At 31.8% G+C, this 21839-nt stretch overlaps 1 protein-coding gene across 1 annotated transcript in view; it reads right to left on the bottom strand.

The window, feature by feature from the left end:
• LOC134689699 (uncharacterized) overlaps nt 1-21839 on the bottom strand; it is a 46456-nt gene that overhangs the window by 16109 nt on the left and 8508 nt on the right. The window contains exons 4-22 of the mRNA XM_063549666.1: nt 18734-18843; nt 17197-17264; nt 16208-16380; nt 14721-14954; nt 13899-13973; nt 13053-13280; nt 12167-12391; nt 11491-11652; nt 9503-9727; nt 8404-8556; nt 7282-7512; nt 6352-6447; nt 5751-5861; nt 5157-5267; nt 3901-4027; nt 2854-2973; nt 2446-2495; nt 1733-1925; nt 690-970 (exon numbers count right to left, since the gene is read on the bottom strand). Of these exons, the coding sequence (XP_063405736.1) occupies nt 690-970; nt 1733-1925; nt 2446-2495; nt 2854-2973; nt 3901-4027; nt 5157-5267; nt 5751-5861; nt 6352-6447; nt 7282-7512; nt 8404-8556; nt 9503-9727; nt 11491-11652; nt 12167-12391; nt 13053-13280; nt 13899-13973; nt 14721-14954; nt 16208-16380; nt 17197-17264; nt 18734-18843 (2973 nt within the window). The remainder of the gene's footprint in view (nt 1-689; nt 971-1732; nt 1926-2445; nt 2496-2853; nt 2974-3900; nt 4028-5156; nt 5268-5750; nt 5862-6351; nt 6448-7281; nt 7513-8403; nt 8557-9502; nt 9728-11490; nt 11653-12166; nt 12392-13052; nt 13281-13898; nt 13974-14720; nt 14955-16207; nt 16381-17196; nt 17265-18733; nt 18844-21839) is intronic.

Raw genomic sequence — 21839 nt, forward strand, 5'->3', positions numbered from 1 at the left:
CATTCTTGATTTAAACTTTTTCTCTATTTTATGAAATTTTCCTTTTCACAGTTGGTTGATATAAAAAAATATTTCTAGAAATTAATGGGGGGGCATGTGCCCTTGTCAATGAAAAATAAAAGTAAAATAGAGATACACAGATTATCATTGTTCATCTCAACTCAATTGCTTTTCTCACTTTCACCATACTGGCTCAAGCTATAAAATCAATCTCATTGAAATGATCAACGATAATCTATAAATATGTGATGGATCTGAGTAAGTTATGTGTAGATCTATTAATTTGAACACTGCATCCTCTATTTTAATTATACAGGATGAATTTTGGGAATTTTAAAAGTTGTTTGATTTCCTAACCTGAGAAATAACATTAAAACAATCAGATGTGGTATGATTCCCAATGTTAGAACTATTCTCCAGAGTCTAAAACACAATATATTAGCAACTCTCAGTGTCACGGCACAACCTTAAATAATTTAGGGTTCAATCCACCATTTTCTAGATAAGAAAATGCCTGTACCAAATCAGGAATATAACAGATATTATCCATTCATTTGATGTGTTTGAGTTTTTTTATTGTCATTTGATTAGGGACTTTCCTTTCCGAATTTTCCTCAATGTTCAGTATTTTGTGATTTAACTTTTTACATAACATTTGTTTATACATTTTATTTTATTTTAAACCATACCATTTTTTTCTCCAGTCAACTGCCCCCAGCCTGTCCCATAACAAATAGCTGTGGTGGGTGTCACATCTGATTCTGAGGGTAAGCATATAGGCTGGATGTATGGTGTATACTCTACTGTCTGTTTTAACTGTAGAAGGGTTATGTCCCCTGACTGGAAGCTATACCATTTATCATCAAATCTGTTAGTACGTTCCACTTCATACGTTTTTGATGATGCACCAAGATTATTCCGGTTGGCAGCACCAAGTATTACACGGTATAATTTAACATCAGAATATTCACTGAAATAGATAATTTTTGTTTTACAATGATACAGCTGTTATAGAATTAAACCCATTGAGCATTGTAGGCATTTCTTGTAAGAACCAAACAACCTATATTACAGAATGTTCATTTTACTTTTATTATTTACAAAATTCAAAGGAAAATGCAATCACCCACAATTCGTTAATTAATGCATGAGCCTCCCATTACCCCACAATTTATTCTGGAACAGCCCATCTTTAATAACAAGTGTCAACACAAGTTATATTGCTTCTAACTATAATTGTTCTTGAATCCTAAATAATTATTACACAAAAGAATATTACATCTGACCATTAATTTCACATTTGCATAAAAAAAATCAGTGATAAAAATATTTGCAGATAAAATAGAAGATTTCTTTCCGTAAACTAATTTTTCTGTATATCAATAATGAAAATGCAGCAAAATCATAGATCTATTTAGCTAGATTTCAGGCAGGATCTGTAGATACTCTTGGTTAAGTTGTTTTAGAGTTAATGTCCGACATGTTGATGAAGGACAGAAGGACAATGGTATACCATTATGTCATGTAAATGGGAGTAAAAATTATTGAAAAAATATGTTTTGACACACAAATTTTTTTCCTGTCATACATAGCACAGGAAAAAGGTCAGAGGGTTTAATGAAATATTTCATAAAAGTTGTAAACATTCTAACAATCAAAAGCATTTATAAATTAATTGAAATTTAACTTTTATTTTTAATTCAAGTGCTTTTAAATCTGATTATAAACTTACTTGACACAATGCGTAGCTGTTAATACAAAGTTTGGTGATATAAGTACACCACCACACAAATGTTTACGGAATGTTGTTGTTCCCGTTACTTGTAATTCTAGGGCTGCCTGCCATGGCCACGCCCCTGGAGCGGCAGTATACCCGTTGACAATATATCCAACCATTCCACCTCCAACAAGCTTCTGACCACAACCTACGTAAGTAAAAATAATTCTTTATTTATTGCAATCTACTGTGGATTCATTATTATTTGTTGGATACCAGTTTTCGTGGATTTCGTGTGAACAGGTGAACTGTACAGCGAATACCAAATTTGTCATAGGCTTGTATGCATACTTCTGCAAGACCACGAAATTAAATATCCACGAACATGCAAGTTTTCCTCATTCCACTAAAATAAATGAATCCACAGTTTATGTCTGACCACAACCTACGTAAAGTAAAAATAATTCTTGATTTATCACAACCTATCTGAAACACAAATATTCAGCCACTGCTAACACTTTTTTTCAAACGTAAAACTCAAATATTTCACCCACTTATGGGCACCTAAAACTGTTTTAGACCATGACTTTCAAAAATGCAAGCAATAAATTACTTCAAACAAAATTTATTCTTGATGAGTTTTTTTTTTCTTTAATTTATTGCATTTTTTTCCCCTGCCTCAGTTAAACTTATATCTTCCATCTTTACTTGAGACAGATCAATCTCACCTTTAGGAACACACATTAATGACACAACCTTATTGTCTTTACAAGTTGACCTGTAATGAAACAAAACAAATATATGTTTTTATCCTGCAATCAGTCAACTATAATTCAAATTACAGGTAAAATAATAAAAAAAAATTGTCCTGATTCTACTTAGCTTTTAGAAATAAATTTGATATTTTCTGACAATGTAAGACATAGTGTATATATATTGTTTCTAAGTCTTATTGACCTGCATTTTCTGATATCTAGAAAATATTGTCACATGTGTAGATTTCAAACATTACAAACTAATAAAATGATAGAAAATATCTTTTAGTGTTAAAAGTCATAGTTTTCAAAAACCACATAATAAAAGAAAATAAAGAGTGTGTTCAGAATAAAATTTCTTCTATCTAGAAAAATACTCACTTTCCTACTAAGTAACCGAACTGTGAAGGATATGCACCTGGTTCACTCTCTGGTACCCCCATTACGAGATGTGCATATGTCCTGGCCGGGAAATCTACACCAGAAGACGACGTATAGTTTCTAAAAAAATAAATGTTAAGTTATTTAACAATCGAAATATGTTTCTCTGAATCTTTGACGATTATTAATCTATTTATTATTTTTAAAAATGTATTTTTACTTTTGGTATAAGATATGCTGCTAATAACCTTGTGATATCAAGCAACAATCACCTTTGAATTGTGACATCAATTTTTTTTAAATTGTGATGTCAAAGTTTTATGATGAGCAGATAGTATGATGATTTGACAGTCATAAATTGAGGTTGACGCTTTAGCAAAACCAATAAACAAATATTTTCAACCATTAAATCAAATTCAACAAAAATTTACAATCATTATATGGAGCATGCCCTGTATCAAGTTAATGGAAGGAAAATTTGTTGATAAAGTATTCATATTGGTATTCATACACTGCTGCTGTTTTTTTCTATGGTCGGATTGTTGTCTCTTTGACACATTCCCCATTTCCATTTCCAATTTTACATAATTGTATAAGTAAAATAGCTACATTATCCTGGTTTTAATTTTCACTAAGTTTAATTCATTGAATATGCCAAATAATACATAATGCATGATTAATAGCACAATTAAGGTGGTACCTAACACTACAGGGAGATAACTCTGTAAAATCAGCAGAACGTTTTAATTACATTGAGTTCATAAGGGAATATTAAGCTTCTCAATGATCAAAATAAGTGTTTTGTCAAACTGCTATATAACCAGTGTAATTTTTCTGATAAAACGGTTGGTTCAAATTTTTTGAAATTTTTATATTTTTGTCAAAGGGTCTAGGTAAATACTTTGTCAAAATTTTAAGAAAATAAAACGAGCCAAAGTAATTTTAGTTCAAGTGTTAGGTACCACCTTAAATGACTGTTGCTTTAAAGATTGAATTTTAATATAGATAATGTAAAAGAAAATAAGTAAATTGAATGTTGATACTTACTGATTGCCAAGTACATATGTACATGTATGAAAACCTAAGGCATCTAACCAACTGTCATAACAAAATGGTATATGGTAATCTTTGTAATTAACCATCAATACACCAGGTATCTGCTCATTCAGACGTACTACAAATAGAAAACACAATATTAAACTAGTTGACAAATGATACTGAATACTTTTTTATTATCAAGATGACAACTGTTGAAATGATTGCAGATGATTTTTGGTTTTTTATTGAAATTGTTGGTGAAAAGGGTACCTTATCAAAACTAGTGGACAAACAATACTGAATACCTTTTCAATGATCAGGATGACAACTTTTGGCAGGATTGCATATACTTTTTTTAATTGAAATGCGTTAGTGCATAGGGTACCTTCAACTCTTCGTAAAAATACAAGATGTGGTCTTTTTATCTTTATGTATCACCCGTTGTATTTAATTTACATATTCTAATACCTACAGACTTTATAACTGTATCTTTGGTTCACTGAATAGTATTACAAAATACTTTCTGATATTTTCATTTGTTTACGGTAGAGAACTTCAAGCATAACATCTTTATTTTATAGATTAATTGCTTTTTATTTCATTTTCCTTTCTCACACCATTTTGTTTAAATTTAAAATGCCTCATTGGAGCAATGGTATATATCACTTCATAAGCATACAATAAATTATTATAAGGGGAGATCACCCATTGCAATCTCATTATTTTTACTTTTCATTGAAATACCTCACAATAATCTCTTTATTCTGATCTGCTAGGGGAGATGATTATCTACAACATTGATAACCTTGTTTCCAAGTTGGAAATAACACACAGCAGATTAATTCATTCCTTTAGAGATTACTCACAACGTTCAGCAAAATATCAGGGGGAGATAACTGACCCCAATTTTGTTCAATTAATTTGTCAAGGGAGATAACTCACCACAATCTCTTTCATCTGATTTGTCAGGGTAGATAACTCCCCAGATTTTGTTCAATTAATTTGCCAAGGGAGATAACTCACCACAATCTCTTTCATCAAATTATCAGGGTAGATAACTCACCAGACTTGGTTCAATTAATTTGTCAAGGGAGATAACTCACCACAATCTCGTTCATCTGATTTTTCAGGGTAGATAACTCACCAGACTTGGTTCAGTTAATTTGTCAAGGGAGATAACTCACCACAATCTCTTTCATCTGATTTGTCAGGGTAGATAACTCACCAGATTTTGTTCAATTAATTTGCCAAGGGAGATAACTCACCACAATCTCTTTCATCTGATTTGTCAGGACATGCTGTCACTGAATCACATCTTTTAGATCCATCTATGCAAGTTCCATCATGACAGGTAAACTGCTCAGCAGAACATTTAGCTACAAAAAATTTAATGGGTTAGAACTTCGTCAAATAAATTTATTACTTGGCACTGCAACAAATACACATGACAAGACTATTCAGAACAGTTAGAAGTATAATGGGTCAATTAGGCAATAATATGTTTGATGTTGCCAACCCGTGTCTGAGGGGGCATGGGACCTTTATCGGGACTCCAAGATTGGGTGTTTTTAAGCTTGAAATTTCGGGATTGACCCTTTTGGGATTGGGGAATTCTTTTTTTCTGATTTCGGGACGTCGGGATTTACTTTATTTAAATTCGGGACCTCAAGATTTCATGTTTTTAAGCCCGGGATTTCGGGATCAGGACCCCTCCTATCCCCCTCATGCCTCAGATGCAAATAAACTACAGATTTTTGGAAATTGTTTATTATATAAACAGCAATATGAAGTGAAAATTTTCTTAGCAATGAATTGATTTGAAAATTCTAAAAAAAAAAAAGTTGGAAAAACCCACTTACTACAATTTAGTTCATCCCATTTGTCTGAACAATCAGCCTCGCCGTCACACATCCACTCAGACATAATGCAAGACCCATCAGGGCAGGTCACTTGTCCGGTTAATGTACAATCTAGAAAATAAAAACTTTAATATACACGGCTATCACAGCAAATAATACTGTTAACAATTTCAACTCTTATATAATTGTTAAAATTGCCAAGCATCTGGTATGCAAATATGAAAACTCACATTTTAGAAGTGTGCACGCATTTCATAAAATTGTAACTATTAATCTCCTGTTTTAGTCCTTATTTTACAATCACAAATTTCTATGACATCTATGTCAATAATTTTTTTCATTCATACATTAAATTTGGTGGACAATAGTTCCATCAACTTTTTGTAAATAAAATCGATTACAAATATGTGTTCTGGTGAGATCATATCATTCAGTGGTTGCAGCTTAACAAAATATTATATGATTTGCAGCTATTTTTATATACAGGTATGTATAAACCACTTTCTAAGTCTTAAATTATTGTAAACATCCGTCTATTACAGACAAAGAATTGACATAGACCTGTATCTCCTATAATTCATTTTATAACTTAATTACTTACTTGGGAGCTGTGTTTCTGTATCCATGGGAACACAATCAGTTTCTGGCAGATAAGTACAATTAAAAAAACCTTGGAATTGGCAGTCCTTCTCAACAACTGAAAATATAAACTCAATTTGTCAAGAGATAATTTCAAAGTGTTCTATTACCATAAATGGATAGTTCTTGTCCATTTGTCTTTGATGTGTTTTGTCATTTGATTTAGCCATGTGATTGTTATGGTCTTTCTGATTAGATTTTCCTCTAAGTTCAGTATTTTTGTGATTTTACTTTTGACTGCTTGTGATAAATGCCATTTCATCATTCCTTGCAATATCATGGCAGTCAATTATTATTGTTAATGTTGGATAAAGGGTATCAGGAGAGACCTTCTGCAGGAAAATTAGCAATCTTTGTCTCTTTGGATCAAGAATCAAACTTATCTTGCCAAGATCAGGGTTCAAGTGTATAAAATAGAAAGTTTGAAAACTACTTCTGGATGATAAAACCTAACTGAAAAATGCTTTATACTTTACAAAATGAATTCAATAATGATTTAATGTGGTCATTTTTTTTATTCTTGGGTTTCATTTTCACAGTCATTAATTCTAAACTCATAATAAAAAATAGTATATACTGTAGATTCATAATTTTTTGTTGGATACCAATTTTTGAGGATTTTGTGGATGCAGGTGAACCACAAATTTAAATGTTTCAACAATTTACAAAGTCATAGACTTGAATGCAGACTTTGGCAAAACCATGAAATAAGATATCTATGAAAAAGGGAGTTTTCCTCAATCCACCAAAATAAGTACCAACAAAAATCAACGAATGCCCCGTTCTACACATACCTTCACACAACCTACGACAAGGAAGCTTTTTAACCCCTTTATCACAGTAATGGAATGCTCCACTACACACACACCACACCCCCTACCATTACACTCACCTTCACACAAGCTACGACACGGAAGCTTTTTAACCCCTTTATCACAATGATGGAATGCTCCACTACAGAAAAACTTCAGTGAATAACTTGAGCATTGCATATCTACAATCCATTGGTAGGCTGACATAACCTGTACGGCCATGTCATGGTTTGTACTACTCCACATGCCAGGGAATATCGTGGAGTTACTGAACTGTTGACAGTCTTTATACGCCACTTTTTCACACAAATCTGAAAAGATGGAAAAAAATCAGTTTATTGTTAATTTCCATTATAGTGCATAAATAGTAAAAATATGATTAAAAATATAGAGACCTTGTTCTGGCCAAAAGTAATAATTTTTCAAAATCATGTACCTAAAAAAAATAAACACAAGAAATATCTTTTTCATTCATTTGACACACGTGACATATTAAACATAAACTCTACTTAAGAGTTCCGTAATTCAACTCAAGCTTATCTCACTTTTTGCACCAATTGATCTGAATTAATGATGTTTGCAAAACAATACACCTTATCGCTTATCCCGGCTGACCTGGCCGCTTGAACTTTTGACGTTAACAACAATCACTTTTCCATTTTGGCGTCAGATATTTTGTTTTATGACGTCAAAATTTTATGGGAACCTGTGTGATATTCAGTAATGGCGGACAAATAGCAATAAAGTGTCTTGTTTTTGGCCTATGACATGAAATATTTTCTGTAATGCGAGAAAATTATATCAAACAAGGTCCAGACTAGATATCAATATGATACAAGCAGATGTCTATCCTTTATAGAACTGTAGATTCATTGAATTTTTAGTAACTGGTATCGCTACTGCAGATAGCACATTTCTTGTTGTCTTCATTTAAAACATAGAGTGAAAAAAAATGTTACTTTGAGCAATGCTGATTTCATATCAGTATTGTCAGTTCATTTTTCTTCTAAAAAAAAGGGGGTAATTAAGGGCTGGAAAATAAGTGTTACTTTTGTGTTGACATCTGTTAAATACCTTAGAGTTGAAGCAAATGTTAGTTCCAGTATAAAGATAACATGAGACAAATAGGCTCTTCATAGTTTCTAAGCCACATACGAAAAAGGTAATATATTCCTGACATTGACCCAATATTTTATATTTACCTGAAGTTTGAGTTGTTGTTGATGGTGTAGTGGATATCTGTGTTGATATTGGTGAAGGAAGTGGTTCTACACAGTCCTGTTCTGGATAGAACCCACTGTTACAGCTTTCCTGGCTGGCAAGTCGCACAGAAGAACCACATTCTTTTAAAGAAGCTATAAAAGGAAAATAAAAATTAAAAATTGGCTAAATGAGTTGGTTTCTAACATTCAGTGGCAAATATTACATTCATTTTAGGAAAAGAACATGTAACTTTAATATGAAGATGAATCCTGATTTAAAAACAAGAATGTGTCCACAGTACACGGATGCCCCACTCGCACTATCATTTTCTATGTTTACTGGACCGTGAAATTGGAATAAATTCTCTAATTTGGCATTAAAATTAGAATGATCTTATCAAAGAGAACATGTATACTAAGTTTCAAGTTGATTGGACTTCAACTTAATCAAAAACTACCTTACCAAAAACTTTAACCTGAAGTGTAACAGACGGACGGACGCACGAACGCACAGACCAGAAAACATAATGCCCTTCTACTATTGTAGGTGTAAGTGTTCAATAAGTTTTTCTCGTTTCTTGTTTTTTATATAGATTAGACCCTTGGGTTTCCAGTTTGGATGCTTTTATGATAGCCATTTTTGGGGCCCTTTATAGCTTGCTGTTCCATGTTAGCCCAGGCTCCGTGTTGAAGACCATTCTTTGACCTATTATGGTTTTTCTTTTACAAATTGTGACTTGGATTCAGAGCCGACTCATTGGCACTCATATCACATCTTCTTATATCTATACACCCAAAATTATACACACTTTTTCAACTCCCAACAGACCAGTCCTTGCACTTACTTCAAAATGCTCTAATATATGCATCATGGAATACTAATTTTCAAGTCTTTTGTTTTCCTCTCATTGATATACTGTGGATGTTCTATTATTGCTAGGATATCTATTTTTATTGATTTCGCTTGTATAGGGAAACCACAAATTTAAATATTCCACAAAGTAATTTTTTGACTTTGGCAAAACTACAAATTCTAAATCCAAGAAAATATATTTTTTCCTCAATCCACAAAAATCCACAGTTAACCATTACCTCTTACCTAAACACAGACTTTTACACGGATTTTGTTTGTGTCCCTGATCACAATGGGGGAAAAATGACGAACAGTAAAACAGCGTAGCATTAGCTGAACAGCTATCATTGATATAACTATTAAATGTCTTTAGAGCTTCATCTTGGCTGTTTTGGCTGTAGAAATTAGGAAAGGCTGTCGTAGTTAAACCAACTGGATGACAGACCTCGGCTTGTACAGCTACACACTTATCTACAAGTAAAAATAATAGTCATATCATTACCTGACATATAAGAAACCTTTGTCTTAAAACCTTTATGAAATATTGTGGGCAAACTCTTTGAATTAATAGTTTTAAAGTAACAGAAGTGATCCATGTATTTTTAGATTTCCCTACATAAATTAAGTTATATAATGAGATATGATGTTCCTAAGGCCAAATAAAACTAGAGACTAGAGGCTCTAAAGAGCATGTGTCGCTCACCTTGGTCTATGTGCATATTAAACAAAGGACACAAATGGATTCATGACAAAATTGTATTTTGGTGATGGTGGTGTGTTTGAAGTTCTTACTTTACTGAACGTTCTTGCTTCTTACAATTATATCTATAATGAACCTTGCCCATTAGTAACAGAGAAAAATGTTTGGTAAAAATTTACATAAATTTACCGAATTAATGAAAATTGTTAAAAATTGACTATAAAGGGCAATAACTCCTTAAGGGGTCAATTGACCATTTAGGTCATGTTGACTTATTTGTAGATCTTACTTTGCTGAACATTATTGCTGTTTACAGTTTATCTCTATCTATAATAGTATTCAAGATAATAACCAAAAACGGCAAAATTTCTTTAAAAATTACCAATTGGAGGGCAGCAAGCCAACAACCAATTGTCCAATTCATCTAAAAATTTCAGGGCAGATAGATATTGACCTGATAAACATTTTTATCCCATGTCAAATTTCCTCAAAATGCTTTGGTTTTTTGAGTTATAAGCCAAAAACTGCATTTTACCCCTATGTTCTATTTTTAGCCGTGGCGGCCATCTTGGTTGGTTGACCGGGTCACGCCACACATTTTTTAAACTAGATACCCCAAAGATGATTGTGGCTAAGTTTGGATTAATTTGGCTCAGTAGTTTCAGAGGAGAAGATTTTTCGGTCATGTTGACTTATTTGTAAATCTAACTTTGCTGAACATTATTACTGTTTACAGTTTATCTCTATCTATAATAATATTCAAAATAATAACCAAAAACAGCAAAATTTCCTCAAAATTACCAATTCAGGGGCAGCAACCCAACAACAGGTTAATCGATTCATCTGAAAATTTCAGGGCAGATAGATCTTGACCTGATAAACATTTTTACCCCATGACAGATTTCCTCTAAATGCTTTGGTTTTTGAGTTATAAGCCAAAAACTGCATTTTACCCCTATGTTCTATTTTTAGCCGTGGCGGCCATCTTGGTTGGATGACCAGGTCACGCCACACATTTTTTAAACTAGATACCCCAATGATGATTGTGGCCAAGTTTGGTTTGATTTGGCCCAGTAGTTTCAGAGGAGAAGATTTTTGTAAAAGCTAACGCCGGACGACGACGGACGCCGGACGCCGGACGCCGGACGCCAAGTGATGAGAAAAGCTCACTTGGCCCTTTGGGCCAGGTGAGCTAAAAATGTGTGTTTCCTATCAGGGAAAAAAATAGTTTAACCACAAGTTGTTTTTGTTATTTTTCAATAAGCACTGTAAAAGTCAGAATGTCCCCCCATAGACTCAATATTCATACCTACCTACCCTATTTTTTTTCAAAAGATGTAGTAGTTAACACTCACTTTGCACAACTTTTAGGAATTTTTTGTCCTTAATGCTCTACAACTTCGTACTTTATTTGGCCTTTTTAACTTTTTTCTATTTGAGCGTAACTGATGTGTCTTTTGTAAACTCACAGGCGTCTGGTGCAAATACAAAATTTCCATCCTTGTATCTATGATTAGTTTATTCATGGCCTTACCTGTTGAAGTGGTAGTTTCTAATGTTGTTGATGGTGTTGTTGATGTTTCTGTTGGTGTTGGAGGTGAGGGTAATGGACGAACACAGTATCGATCGTTAAACAGGTTACAGTCTTTCTCAGTGAAAAGCTGTAGTGCATTGTCACCACATTCTCTCATGGCCGCTGATAAAATAAATTGTTTTTAATGAAATATTCTAAAGATTCAAAAATATATAGTTATTCTTAGATATATTCATGATATACTTATTGCATATTTCAATTAATTTTTTTTAAATAAGTCATATAATGAAGGGGTTTTTCAATTGTTGCAAGTCTCATCCAGTTTTCTGTTCCTTGAATGTGACATCCTCTTACAAACATGAGGAACACGAGAGCTGTCATATGTAGAGCATGGTCTGCTTACCCTTCTTGAGCACCTGAGATTAAGCCTCAATGTTTGGTCAGGCTTCTGTTGTTTGGTGTTCAGTTTAAATATAGTACTTTGTATACTTTTTGTCTTTTTTGTAATTGTTTTGTCTGTCTCTCTTCACTTTTCAAGCAATGGTGGGTTCATTATTTGTAGTCTGTGCCTTTATAACATGCATTTAAATAAACAGTTAAACGTAGGATACATCTGAAGTAAAAATGTTAACCATAAAATAGACACACACAACATTTTCAAACATATAATATATACCTAAACACAAATCCTTGCACGGTTTTTCTAATGCTCCTTCGTCACACCTGGGGAACAATGCTGCACAGTAAAACAGGGTAGAATTCTCTGAACATGTGTCATTGATGAACTCATTAAAAACCAGCAGAGCTTCGTACTGAGAATTCTGGTCAAAATGATTAGGAAATGTTGTCTGGTTTATACCAACTCGTTGACACTGAACTGCTTGTACATCTTCACAAAGTGCTGGAAATAAAAAATACTGATATCATTCTATACAGTTATCATGGTTATGATATACATTTCAGACAATATTGTATCGTTATATAGACCATGATTTATTCACAATTGTTATTGGACTTGACCTAGCTTTCAGTAATTTTTAGTACTTTCAGATCGAAACTTTATGTACTAAATAGATATAAATAAAGAAGATGTGGTATGAGTGCCAATGAGACAACTGTCCATCCAAGTTACAATTTGTAAAAGTAAACCATTATAGGTCAAAGTATGGTCTTCAATAGGGAGCTGTGGCTCACATTGAACAGCACGCTATAAAGGATCCCAAAACATATGACTTGTGTAAAACCATTCAAACAGGGAAACCAACAGTTGTTTTTTGTGCTTTGTGCTAGTTTGATAAGTTAAGCAATTTACAGCTGATTTTTAGTATATTCTTATGTTGTGTTTTTACACCACTGTCCCAGGTCAATCAGAAGGGTTGAGTACTAAACATGTTTTACTGACACATTTTATATTTGTATCTGTCTTTAGTCATGATATTCAGTGTTTTTTGTTAGTTACTCTTTGTCATATTTGTTTTCCAATTTACCTTATCTCCTCCCCTGATCAATTATCTATCGTTTCACATTCATTTCAACCAAATAACTGATAATTCAATGCAAACCTTTTGGTGTTGTTGATATTGGTTCTGGTGTTACTGTTGTTGTCTGTTCTGTAGTTGTCATGGTAGTTGTTGTGGCTTCTGTTGTCATGGTAGTTGTAGGTTCTGTTGTCATGGTAGTTGTTGTAGATTCTGTTGTCATGGCAGTTGTAGGTTCTGTTGTCATGGTAGTTGTTATGTCTTCTGTTGTCATGGCAGTTGTTTGTTTTGTTGTTGTTGATGTGGGCATGGCTACAGTTAATGAAAACAAATATAAATTTCAATTTACTAAGGAACTATATTATGCAAGTGTTTATCTAAAATAAATAAGTTGTTTGCCCAACCTTTTCTTAATTTAAGGACAAATAACATCTCAAAAGTTGACATTTAATGATTAAAATGGTGTATAAAGTTTCTGCAAGCATTATAAATATATTATTATATTCATGACATTTCTGTAACTTAGAATTTTTCACTATCTCGTAATTGGGAGTGGACACATACTTCAAGCATGGCTGAATCAAAAATCACCATTAAAGGGAGAACAACTTACTCCAATTACTCCAGTAACACAAAGATTTAAGATTTGGACCTAATGGCTTGTTTGTAGACTTGTAGATCTTATCTTGTTGATCATTTGGGCTACTTACAGTTTATATCTATCTATCAACAAGTTGAATATACAAAATTATATATACTTTTTCACTTTTTGAGTCTTTTGGATAATGTGCTATATTTAGACCCAACTACCAAGAAATTTGATTTGCATACACACATATAAAAATTGCAGTTTTTATCCAATACAATCATAGGTTTGCACATTGTTTTCCATTATAAAAATAATAATGTATATATAAAATTCAAACTTACTGAGACATATGTTACGATCGGTAGAATCCTCAAACTGAAAACAATCTATAGAGTCTGAACATTCTATATTGTATTCTGAAACATAAAATGTCTCTGATAAGATTTAAATATTACAGAATTTCAACGACACCTCCTTTAATGAAATGTTTAACAATTATAGTACAAGCTTGTATTCATTTTTTGAAAGTTCTATAATACTTATCAATAGTAATAGAGACTTATGTTTTTGTTTCATATTTGTATTAAAGCAAAATTAAATTATATTATTATACTTCATGTCAAAATGCCAGATTTTGATTGGCTAATATGAGGGTGTCAATTTACTCTATTACCCTTCATGGAGACGCTTGATCAAGTGTGTGCTTTATTAAATATGACTCTATCCTATGACAAATACTCTATAACCCTTCACAGAGACGCTTGATCAAGTGTGCGCTTTAATCAATACGACACTATCCTATGGCAAATACTCTATTACCCTTCACGGAGACGTTTGATCAAGTGTGCGCTTTATTAAATATGGATGGTTATGTACAAGATGTCACAGTTTATTACTTTGAATTAAAAAAAATCGACAGTAATAACAGAACATTCAGTATAATAAATTAAATAACATAGCTGAGAGGGTGATAGAGCAGATTGGAACCCCTCGAAAAGACATTGTCAACCATGGCTTCGCCGCGGTTGACAATGTTTTCTCCGGGTACCAATCTGCTCTATCACCCTCTCAGCTATGTGTTATTTATATAAAGTTGCAGTCCAAGTGGATGTATGGCAAATCACTCAAAGAAATTAATGGATGGTATCACTAATTATACTTACGCTTACAAACACTTCTACATGGCAGTAATTGTCTTGCTTTATTACAACTTGGAAAACTAAGTCCACAAAGAAATAATGAGGTCAGACTAGAACAACCACTGTCAATCACAGGCTGTAAATCATTCTGGAAGTAGGTCACTGCATCCGCATAAGTTTTATGTTTATAAAAGTTCGGGAAACTTGTTGCATTATAAAATGATGAACACACATTAAAATCCAATGATATACATTTACCTGAAAAATACATTGTACACATAAATTGCATAATGAAAAATATTTTTTTTCAGCTACAGCTAATATTTTATAATTTTTATATTTGCATGTGCTGATCAACTTTTATGGAGCTGATTAGTTTAAAATTACTTTAATATTGTTTACAAAGTCTTATTGTTATTGTTGCTGCAGAATCAATCCTCAGAGGTTCTTAAATATTTGAATCTGCAGCTACTAAAAAGGAAGAATTGCAAGAAAATCATTTGTTAAAAATTCTGCAAAATGTTAACTAATTTTGTTGATGGTTTTTCCCCTATTGAGTACTTGGTGTTGGTATTTAATACTGTGTTAATTAAGTGGCTTTTTTTCACAGAGAAAACTAAGCGACTCTGTTCTACCCTTATTGTATATGTAGGCCTTCCCTGTTCTACCCTTGTTTTATAGGTAGGCCTTGAAATCTATAAAGTATTTGAATGAAAATAAATTTTGAATTTTAAATGCAATTTAGTAATACTTAATCAAAAGATATTGACAAATATAATATAATGCCTACCCATGTTAAACTAAAAAGTTAAGCACGACATGAAATAATTATTTCCTACTTATACACTCAAATATTTAATATGTGCATTCATCAATGTAAATTCTTTTAAATAACATTTCCGCCAATTTGTTTTAATTTGGAAGTTTGTGTATGTTTTAGTATATCATTACACGACAAAATAGAAATATGAGTTTTACGAACTTCAATGTTGATTCCTTTGTATATTTACCTTCATAATAACCTTCATAATAACAATATATTACTGTGGATTCATTTGTTTTTGTTGGTTATTATTTTCGTGGATTAAGGAAAACTTACATGTTCATGGATAATTAATGTCATGGTTTTGCAAAAGACTGCACCACAAGCCTATAAAAAATTTGATATTCATGGAACATTTAATTTTGTGGTTCACCACCAAATCCACGATGACTATCTGACTATGCAGTATGTGCTTTGCTCATTGTTGAAAGCTATTGGTTGACCTATAGTTGTTAATTTCTGTCACTTGGTCTCTTGTGAAAAGTTGTCTCATTGACATTAGCAATTATACCACATCTTCTTGTTTTATATCCAACAAATAATAATGAAACCAAAGTATTTCCTGAATTTCAATAATTTAGATAATGCGACTGCTGAGGTTTACTTACCACTAACATTAATCTGTCTGGTATCTATGAGTAAAGAAGTTTTCCCTAATGAGGCCCCTCCTAAGGTTAACATAACTTACCGCTGACATAAATCTGTCTGGTATCTATGAGTAGTGATGTTTTTCCTAATGACGACTCTAATCGTATAATGTCTTCTATACCATTTGATAAATCATAAACATCGAAAAATAATGTTTCTGAATACACATCTGGTCCAAATGAGATCTCAGAATGGACAAAGATACTGCCAGGGCTAAAAGTCAAATAAAAAAATGTAAAGTAGACAACTAATATTCAAAGACAAGATTCTTACTCATAAGTATTGTTAAAATTGTCCTAAAAATAGAATTTGAATCTATATTTGAATTAAGTTAAAAATGTCTGAGACAAGCTCATTATCTGATTGACTAGCAAATAGTTGTGCCTTTTTGTCTATTCTTTTTCCATTGAAAAATACATAAAATGGATTTCCTTTTTGTGAAATAATGATCTTTTGATCTCAATTTCATGTTTCAATTTCATATGGCCTATTTTAATTTAAAGTAAATCAATCTTATGTGGCTCAATCCTAAGTGGCCCAAATTTCGGGTAACTCAATTTTTATGTGGCTAAAAGTGGTCTAAACCACAATCTAAAAAATTTCACCTGGCTCAATTTCAAGTGGCTCAATCATAACCCAATTTCAGGTCATTCAATTTCATGTGGCTTAAATTCATTTAAAACTATTTCATGTGACTAAATTTTAAGTGATGCAATTTTTTTTTTAAATGGTCTAAACTTTTCATTTTTCTTATGTGAATTGACATATCGTTTAAAAGGGGCCTCAGTGCTGAGTGGTCTACGTAGTAACTACTGTAATCACTAGCCAGTCAACACTGTGATTGTGAGTTAGAACCCAACACTTGCGAGTGAACTCGACTCCAATTAATTGACTAGGATTGTCAGTTTTTCTATCTAAGGTCTGTGGTTTTCTCCATGCACTCTGACTTCCTTCATCAATCAAAACTGGCCACCATGAAATAGCCCAAAGGGGGTGTTGAAAACACATAAAATAAAATCATCGACTTACCTGAAATCCAGTACCCTGACACCAAGATAATATTGTGATACATTGCTATTTTGCATGAGATTGTCAATCTGGAAAGACAAATACAAACAGACATCATTGAAAGATTACATATGGCAAAGGTTAAGTATTATTTGTAAAATTAAATATGTCATATACATTTATAAAACAATAATCACTCAAAGTATTTTTTTAAACGAATCATTTGAAGGAAAAAAGGCATGTGGTTTTGTTTGTCTTGAGTGGGAGAAGTATCTGTTTACGATACCATTCCAGGTCAAACCAAAGATTTTTTCAGCATCCCAGTCTACCATTGTACAAAACAGGGTTAAAGTTCATATCACATTGCCATGTTATCGTCCTATATATGCATTTAATTTGTCACTTAAAGTTTAAAACTGCAATCTATCATCAACATCATTTTTAGAACTATTTAAATTATTCATACTATTCTTCAGATTTAAAAAAAAAACTGTATTGATACAGGGATTGAAGTCATAAAACTTTGCTCAGTGGTTGGAGCACAAAAAACATGCTCGCAACAGGAAATCTAACATTTTGATTGGTTGATTTTGGAGAGTGAGTACAAAAAACTGACTCTAATGTTTTATGACTTTAAGGCCAGAACAATAATTAAGGGGTATTTTCTTTGACATATATTGGTTATAAGTATTGTCTCACATTCATCTCCTATGCATAACATTACCATAAGTCATAAATGTTAATGTGATGAAATATCAATTTACAACACTGTTTATTTACAATTCATAGGAGAATTCAATTTTCTATTGACTTTTTAAAATATGTATGTTAAATTTAGCCATACTATTCAAAAACTCTAAATTATATTGAACTGTTAACAGTTTTTCATTCCCCAATGTCTTGATAGTATTACAGCATTAATATATAAGCAATACAGCCCCTGAGCAAAATGAAAATATTTATTTGAAGAATGAATGGAATAAACGGGAAGCACTATCATCCAATTTCCTTAATTACTGTAGACGGTGTTCAAACGAGAAAAAAAAATCAGTAAAACGTAAAAAATCTTCCTAACGTCTTCCTGTCTCTCTTTTAAGTTTTCAGGAGACAAATAAATGCCTTTTCAATTGTCATGTTATAAATTCATGCTGATGCTTGACCTTTTATATTTGTTCACTAGTTTGTAAAAAGACAATTTTTGTAAATTATTGACTTCAAGAAGTTAATTATCTGAACAGTTTGATTATGGTCAAATATCTTAGCTTTAAGTATACTTCTTGAAGTCATATTGATATTTATCTTAAAGGGAGATAATTCATGTAACATATGAATTAAAACCTTTATTATATGGGTCAAAAGTAAAATTAGACTTATTCATGTCTGAGCTGAGACTGATAAAGTCGTTAACTTTGTCAATTTGTTTAAATTTTTATCCATGCACGATGTTTCTAAGAAAAAAAGACAAGCATAAAATTTTACAGTTTAGCAGTGATACTTTTTATTAATATTTTGTCTAAAACTAATTTATGTTTAAAAGTAAAAATATAAATATACATACCTCTTGTGTATAATTTTGTGACAAAGTTTTATAAAAATCTGATGAAGAATTATATAATTGATTGGACCAATCATTCTTCAGCTTCACACTACTATCTAAAACAATGTTACCTAGAAAATAAAATAAAACATTTAGTGACTATTATATCATGTCTCTGACACAACAATTATTAATTGAAGAGTGTTTGTATGGTATAAATCATGTGTAATGAACATTCAGTGACAATGTCAGGTATATGCCTCAGAGTCTGACACAGCTATTGTAAAATCAAGAGTATTTTATATGGTGTAAATTGCATGTACTAGCTTAAATTTCTTGAATTGAAATACTGTAAATTTAGAAAAATTATAGTGAGGTTTTTATCATTGGTTTACTGTGACTGGGTGAGTATCGCATTTATAAGATGCAGATTTAACTGAAAATGCAATATCATAATTATTCTCCCAATTTTGTCCATTCTCCAAAAAAGGCAATAATAAATGTATGTAATAATCTTTTTGTCTACAATACTATGATTATGCAGTTACATTCAAAGTGATACTTCATTTGTGAAATAAGACCCTGTACTTAATTTCACTCCTCTAATGTTATAACAAATTCAATAGGTGTTGTGAATGACGCTGTATAAACATGAAACAAGAACTCCTTGAGAAAGGTAGAGCTACCTCATGTTCTACTTTATTTACATTGATGAGGCTGGGAATGGGGTATATAAAAAAGAAGATGTGGTATGATTGCCAATGAGACAACTATCCACAAAAGACCAAAATGACACAAACATTAACAACTATAGGTCACTGTACGGCATTCAACAATGAGCAAAGCCCATACCCTGTTTGATGAAATAATGGTTAAATTGACTTTAACAATAAATATTTTTCTCCATTAGATGCTAACAGTCACTGCAATATGAGGTTTGACGAATGATGATAAAAAAATTAAGGGTCATATGAAGCTAAAGTTAGTAAAAAATGTCTGTTTGACAATTGATTGTAAAAGGAATTCCTAAATAATCAATGGAATGAATATAAAGAGAACATAATCGAAAAAAATAGTTTCTTGACCAAGCAACAATCAGAAAATATTTAACCCTTGGCCGAATAACTATCAGAAAATATTTAACTCTTGGCCGAACAACAATCAGAAAATATTTAACTCTTGACCAAACAACAATCAGAAAATATTCAACTCTTGACCAAACAACATTGATTACTTACTTAAGAGCCAGGCACATTCACATATCAACATGTTTTCAGTAACTTGTTAACTATTTTTCAACAGTCAACTTTGTAGATATGTTCATAAATAACAAATAAATCTCCTCTTATTCTTAATGAGTATTTTATAGGATGATTGAACAAGTGAAAATTTATAAAAAAAAATCTATGAAATAACCATAAATATGCCTGGATTTCCTAGAAAAGTTGTATTGTTCTTCAAAAAGTCAAATACTTAAACCAATAAACAGCATAGACCTGTTTCTCCCTTCTTTATTTGAAAAAAATAGTTTTTCTGTTATCAAAGCTTAAACTGTGTTCTTGGATTAAAAATAACAAAAGATTGACTATAGCTAACAAAGGAAATATCATTTTCTAAAAGGCTTATTGTGTTTTGAGGTTACAAAGTATTTGTGAAGTATATAGTATGTACTTATATATATTCTATGACATGTTTTGTCCAAAATCTGGGACTAAGTTTACTTCATGAAGTCACCTATAAGTCCTAGCCAAAATTGATGATAATAATTAGCATAAAGTAATTCATAGGACATTATCCTTTTCATAGGATTGTTTTGTTATATATTTTTCAAGTATAGTTCATATTTCAGTGTTGATTGAGATTGAGATTACGATGTGAACCGTAAATTGTATCAGGAATAGATTACATTTATCTGTATATATATATTTGGGAAAGCTTTTTGGAAATTTTGGCTCTGAATTCTCTTCAACTTCGTACTTAAAATAATTGGCCCTTTAAACATTTTTTATTCAAGCATCACTGATGAGATTTTTGTAGATGAAACAAGCGTCTGGTGGAAATATAAAATCTAATCCTGGTATCTTAGTTGAATAAAATTGAAAATAGAAATGGGGAATGTGTCTAAGAGATAACAATCCGACCATAGAAAAGACAACAGCAGAAGCTAGGTCACCAATAGGTCTTCAATGCAGTGAGAAACTCCCGCACCATGTTTATTTGTAGTAGTCTCAGATTCAGACTTACATGTTAAGACTCCATAACAAAAAAAATATTTTCAAATAAAAGAGAATAAAAGAGAATAAAAGAGAATAAAAGAAACCAAATAGAAAGGAAATGAATCATAACGTTAACTGATCTGATTTCAATTAAAATACTTTTTATATGTAAATGTAGGTTTTGTTACGACCACAACTAACACACAGAGAACATGACAAGGTAAACATGGCAATCATAAGGCCAACGAAAAAGATGTGTGTTTCCTATTTCCCTATCCTCTCCATTTTTTCAGCTAAAAAATAGCCTACCCTAAAAAAAGTTGTCATTCTTCAATAAGCAGTATTAAATTGAGAATGTCCCTCCAATAGACTCAATGTAAAAAAAATATAGTAAAATAAAAAAAAATCCCTACCTACATGACCTACATACTTTATTATTTTCAAAGATCGGAAACACATACATTATTTATTTTGGCTTAATGAGAATAGATCATGTCATTGAAACACATGTTAAACAATATAATAGACAAAACTCAAACAAGCTAATTGTCATCCCTTTAAACGAACACTCATCCTTAATGTATCAAGTTAAATTTATATCCTTTTGGGTTTGTTCAAAATTATCATGATAATATGGATACACTTTTAAATTTGTTTTTCCTGATTGTACTTTATAAAAAGGATGAACTACTATAGGTGCATTAGAATAAGAAGCTGCATTTAATATCTAAAAGTCACTTTTAAAATTTTACCTATTTACAATTAATAACTAAATATTTAAGCACCACAGACAAAAAAAATACAACAGCGCTAAGACTGATAGAATCATGTAAAAAAATAAAGCTGTGTGGGGCCCTGATCTCTTAAGGGATGGAGAGAACACTGCACTTGAGCAATCCATTTCTTGATAC

Source organism: Mytilus trossulus, chromosome 11 (assembly GCF_036588685.1).
Source record: "Mytilus trossulus isolate FHL-02 chromosome 11, PNRI_Mtr1.1.1.hap1, whole genome shotgun sequence".
Taxonomy (NCBI): domain Eukaryota; kingdom Metazoa; phylum Mollusca; class Bivalvia; order Mytilida; family Mytilidae; genus Mytilus; species Mytilus trossulus.